Genomic DNA, 5,883 nt, shown 5'->3' on the forward strand with positions numbered 1-5,883 from the left:
AAATTTTTATAAAATTATTCTCTTTGATGAAACAGAAAAAAACGTGGCCTTCATATTAGACATTAACAAGCGAGAAATTTATGGACTTAATAGTATGGAGCTGAATTCCATATGTTGCCTGATTCGCATGTTACAAATCATTAGGTTGGTCAAATGGAATTAAAGACAAACATGTGGCTTTAAGAAGTCAGACTGGGCTCCAAAAAAACTTGTATGTGGATCTGAGTTCATATAGTCTATTCACAATACGTTAATGTCCTATGATCCAGTGCCGTTGCACCGGAGAGAGCACAAACACACACACACACACACATACACACACACACACACACACACACATCAAGCAGGGTTATTCAGACAATCATAGTGGGACTTCTAAATGACATGCCTCTGGCCGGTTGCTTGGCTGTAGCCATTCCCCTCAGCAGAGACACACGAAAAAACCTGTCACACAACGTGATAATATAATGATGTAAAAATCCAGTGCCACGACTGGCGCCCAAGTTTAGGCCATTTCCCTAAAATTCAGGGGCACTCGCGATTTTAAGTGCACTGAATGACATCTGGCATCCGGTGCGCTTGGAGGTTGCCCTGGAAACCCCTCTGAATAGCAGACCATACCTTACGATGCTGGTCTGACAGCTCCAGCATTCTTCGAGGCAATGCTGCTTCCTGTGCGGAGTTGTAACTTTGCATCGTCGCCACTACCAAAGAGGAAGAAAGACACCTACGTTTACGGGAATGCTTCTGGCTCTTGTTTAGACCCCACACTCGTAGTTTCTCTTCATAGAGGCTAAAGAATAGGATTATTAAAATATATAAAGAATAAGGTTAAGCCACAGATTCTATAGACCAGCAAGATGGTCAGTGCTCCACGTTATTGCTATTGAAACATTACAATTTGCTGCACCTAATGAATATTCACAAAGTGCTGTGAATATTCATTAGGTGTGTGAAAGTTCATAAACTGTAACCGGAAGCTCATTACCAAATGGAATGTCCTGTATTTGGCAAATCAAGAGGACAGAACAGGAGCTGACCATCTGGGTAGTCTACTGAATCTGCGGTCTAGCCATACTGTGATGTGTCTACTTACAGACGTGGAGCCCAGTCTAGCATAATGCCATGCAGTTACATCACAGATAAAGTTTAAGACAGTGCCCGTGTGCACATATCTGCATTTACCGTAGGTTAGCACCAATAAGTATGTACTTGCTACAGTGTGCTATTTAACAACAGACAACACAGAGATACATCAAGGCACACTCCTGAGGCCAAGAAGAATTTTGAAGTGCTGAATGCGCTTTTATTTCAGAACATATCCTTCTTTTTTTTTTTTTACTCCATCAATTAAGGACTCCATCAAACAACCTTTCTTTGTAAAGGCGGAACACAAAGTGACATCACAAACACTGTAAGTATAACAGCAGTTTTTCTCTCTCTCTCTTTTAAAGCTATCGGTTTCGCAATGTAACAGCAACATTAAGCAATAAATAAGAGTTCATGGTAAAAATCTAAAAAAAATAAAAAAAAACATTAAGCAAACTTTGAAAACAGTCAGGATTGCATACTGAACAACAACAACAACAACAACAATAACAAAGGCAAGAAACAAAATATGCATTTGGCAAGAGCAAAAAGAAAGAAAGAAAAAAAAAGAACAGAAGAAGCAACAAGCAACTCTTTTGATTGACAGAGCGTACGGGACCTTTAACCTGATTGTCCTTCACGGCTGGGGATAAGTGGGAGCCCGCGCACGGGACCATCAGACGCCCCTGCATCGCATGGCCTACCGACGACCGACGCTCCCGCAGCGCTGGGGAAGCGTGTCGGTGCACAGTTCCGTGTTCGCAGAGCCTTGCTCATCGGGCAGAAAGCCTGGAAGCTACATGCTAAACGGCTCCAAAACAAGGCGCAGGGTTCCGGAATAATTAAAATGCGTGAGCCAATCCGATTGCTGGGGGCCCTGGATCTCTTAAGATCCCAGATTGTACTTCCAAGCATATCCATTATAAGAAAGTCCTACAGGTGCTTTGGTTTTTTTAAAATTATTATTTTTTTAAACCAGATCTTTTTAACCCTGTGTTAAGTTATTCTCAAGTCTCTTTTCCAAATTATAGAGAAATTACAATTGAGAGGGGGATTTGGATTTTTCTTTTTCTTTTTTTAAAAAAGAGATCCTTAAGTAACAGCAAGGTAGGAAAGTCGTACAAGTGTTTCAAGAAAGTAGGCGACATTTTAGCTTTCTCTTTACCGCGACCACACTGCCCGCCGAGCGAGTGCGTGCAGCCTCAGTGTGGGGACGGGGGACGCGGGCGCTTAGTGTCTCTCCCTCCTCAGTGTGGGGACGGGGGACGCGGGCGCTTAGTGTCTCTCCCTCCTCAGTGTGGGGACGGGAGACGCGGGCGCTTAGTGTCTCTCCCTGGCCTCAACTTTCAGGGCTACAGCCATTCTGCTCCTCAAAGCAGCACTGCCAATGTGAAACAGCATAAAGCATAAATAAAATAAAAAAAGCAAAAAAGAAAAAAAAGAAAAGAGAACTACAAACGCACACATACACGCTCACACGCTCACACACTCATGCACTCAAGCACACACGCACGCGCACACACACACACGTGCGCACTATGAGGCGGTTACAGAAAGCCACTTGACAAATGACCTATGACCTATGACCCATGACTTTTTTTTTTTTGTTTTGTTTTTGTTAACAGGAGCCCTCTCCTCCTTGCGGGCAGTTTCTCTTTTCTGGATTTAAAGAAAGGCCCTGAGAGAAGTCTTCTTTCACTACAGCGTTCTCCCTCTCCCCCCACCTCCGCAGGAGGGGGGTCCAGTGCAGGATTTCTCTTTCCAAAAAAAATCCGAATCAATATTCACCAATCATAAAAAAATAACACCATCAAAAAACATTGCGAGAGGAATTCAATTCTCTATGTACAGCATACATATAGTCATATTTATACAATACCTTTTTATATACATATGGACAAAGAGAACAGATAAATATCCTGTACAATATTCACCTGATTCAGAAGACAGGCAAGAGGTACTGAAGTGTATGGCTTGATTGGAAAATCATTCTTACTCTCAAGAAATTATTTATTTATATTTATATATATATTTATATATATATATATATATGTATATTTATGTATATATTTACATAACTACACATTAAAAACATCCCTGGAATTATCAGTGAGGTTTGGGGCTCCTGGGGTGCACATCCTCACTGGTGTGGTGAGGGTGACCCGTCCCAACGCCCCTGGTCACGCCCGGATCCCCCCCCCCCACCCCGCCCGGGGCGGTGTCAGTTCGGCGAGCGCGGTCCTGCCGGAGGAGCGCGGTCGGGATTGGGCGGTCACGTTCCCCGCGCTTCGAGGGTTCATTCTTCTTCCTTCCCTCTGGGGAACTCTGAGGATCTCGGGGCCTTGGATTGGCCTGGCGTTTTCGGGGATCGTCTCGCCCTGGTTCCACGGAGGACGAGGCGCGGATACGGCTGAGCCGGAGCCCTCCGATTGGGCGCTCCCGCCGCCAATCACGGCGACTTCCCCGTGGGCGGGCCGTTTGGCGCCTCACAGTCACACCGCCACCTGTCGATGAAAACCGCGAACGCCCCGCCCCCCCCGCCAAGCCTGAGCCAATGGGGAGAGGCCTGTCAGTAGTACTGCCCGAGGGGGTGGGCTCTCGCTAGCACAGGATGGACACGCCGTCCGCGCTGACCAGCTGGCCGCTGCCGGGGTCGTAGGTGCCGGCCAGGTAGTAGAGGTCCTGGCCCGGCCCGGCGCCTGACAGCTTCCTGTCTCGGCTCAGACGCTCGTACTCCTCCCGGCTCACCACCTGGCACCGGTGCGAGATGGTCTGCACGTCGTTCTCATCCTCGTGAGACGACTGGTACAGGGCATGCTGGGAAATGAGAGGTGGCCGCATTTACATTCACGTTTACACCCTTAAGCAGATGCTCTGATCCAGAGTGACCTACACAGCTGACATTCTTTTCACATGCCGCTGGACAGTTTTTTTTTTACTGAGGTAATTCAGGTTAAGTTCCTTACTCATTAGCCCCAACTGAGAAATGCACCTGGAATTCTGGGATTATAAGCCCAGTTCACTAACCACTGTACTACACTGCATTACATACTACACACCCCACATCTCCCTTCCCTCCTAACCCCACAAGGACAGTTTTGAACAGTTTCTACAAAGAACGGGGCATGCCTGAACATTCACATTCACAGAGCGCATACACGGCGATTAAAAGGTATGCGAGTCAAAGAAGCACATTTTTCGGAGCTAATGAACGTGCCCCAGCGCTTTCACTCTTCCACGTTTACTGACCGTAAAGACCGTCCCCAGACACGCCACATTAATCACAGCTCGTGGTTTACAGTGTCAATCTATAGTGAAGCCATCCAGGGATTTTTGCCAGCATCACAAGAACCCCCTCCCCCTTTAACAGATCAGTCACGTCCCAACTCTTGCAGAGCTCACGTTTATATTTTTGGGATTTTTGGAAAACTAAGATAATTTATCCGGAAGTCTGTTTAGGAGTAAGTTAAGGAGTAATATATGGTATAACCAACAAAAAGCACAGGATCAAAAAATAAATAAACAAGATATTCTTAAAGCAAATTTTGATCAGTTTTTCTAAGGATCCACCCAATGGGACTACAATTTCATGGACCCAAGCGTGTGAACTTCTGGCAACCCATTTGCCGGCAGTCCTGGCAACCCGTTTGCCAACGGTCGCAAGAGGCACCGACCTACCTTGCCATCGCGGTGCCTCTTGCCCATCTTGGTCTCCTCCGGATGGTAAAACCACTTGACCTTCACCACCATGTTGGCCCAGGACTCCCAGAAGCTCTCGATGCGGCCGACGTAGGGCAGGTGGGGGCGGCCGGAGGACAGGAAGATGGCGCAGTCGCCCACGCGCACCGTGTCCCGGCCGCGCACGATGGCTTTGTAGAAGAGCTTGCGCGCTTTCCCCTTCATCCCCCGTCTCTGCAAAAGCACGGCCCGCACAGATTCCATCAGGGGGTACTGGGGGTCAGGGGTCAGGGGTCATGTTGAGTGTGTGTGTGTGTGTGAGGGTGAGTGTGTGAGTGTGGGTGTGCCTACAGGGCTAATGTCGGATCTGTCATGACTACAGCAGCTACTTGTAAATCTGCTAATGGGTGCAAACACTCAAAAAACATCATAAAAATATCCTGTTCTTCCTGCATGTTTACTCCAGTAGGAGGTGCTGCTGTCATGAGGGGTATGGTGGCGTTAGCAGGTGACATGCAGTGGTCGAGCAAACAGGACCTGGTGACTCACCTGTGTGGGGTTCCCAGACCACCTCCAGAGCTGGTGGGGGGGCAGGAAGGAGGAGATTTTGGGGATGGGGTGTCCGACCGGCGGCGGCAGCCGGTGCCGCTTGGGCCCGTCGCCGGACTCGTCGGCCTCGCCGGCGTTCTTGACGGGGGCCGCGGGGCACGGCTTCCTCTTGAGCGGCTTGCCGCCGCCGACGCCGTGCCCGACGGCCCCGCCCCTGGTGACCGCCACGGCCTTGGCGACGAAGGCCCGCTGCGGCGGAGGGGGCTCGGGGGGCTGCAGCAGCGCGTGGTGGGAGGAGAGGCAGCCCTGCAGGAGCAGCGTGGAGCCCTCCTCGTCCTCCGAGCTGTAGGAGGAGTCGTTCTCCGAGGAGCAGAGCGAGGAGCTGGAGAGGGAGCCGGAGGAAGACGTGCTGGAGGAGGCGGAGGAAGAGGAGGAGACGGAGAGGCGGGAGAGGAAGCGGCCGGCCGTCCTAAGCCCTCCCGAGGCGGCGGCGGCGGCCAGAGCCCTCCTCTCCTCTTCCTCCTCCTCCTCTTCGTCCTCGTCCATGTCCGAGTAAGAGCTGTGGCA

At 49.6% G+C, this 5,883-nt stretch overlaps 1 protein-coding gene across 9 annotated transcripts in view; it reads right to left on the minus strand.

Moving 5' to 3' along the window:
- Nucleotides 1–3,498: 3,498 nt before the first annotated feature.
- The window catches only part of LOC118216796 (BAH and coiled-coil domain-containing protein 1), a 95,683-nt gene continuing 93,298 nt past the window's right edge, over nt 3,499–5,883 (minus strand). For all 9 annotated transcript variants that reach the window (XM_035398294.1, XM_035398291.1, XM_035398298.1 and 6 more), the window contains exons 26-28: nt 5,317–5,883; nt 4,768–5,001; nt 3,499–3,906 (exon numbers count right to left, since the gene is read on the minus strand). The exon at nt 5,317–5,883 is cut by the window's right edge and continues 710 nt beyond it. In XM_035398294.1, the coding sequence (XP_035254185.1) occupies nt 3,691–3,906; nt 4,768–5,001; nt 5,317–5,883 (1,017 nt within the window). In that variant the 3' untranslated portion in view covers nt 3,499–3,690. The remainder of the gene's footprint in view (nt 3,907–4,767; nt 5,002–5,316) is intronic.

This window comes from Anguilla anguilla, chromosome 17, assembly GCF_013347855.1.
Source record: "Anguilla anguilla isolate fAngAng1 chromosome 17, fAngAng1.pri, whole genome shotgun sequence".
Classification (NCBI taxonomy): Eukaryota; Metazoa; Chordata; class Actinopteri; order Anguilliformes; family Anguillidae; genus Anguilla; species Anguilla anguilla.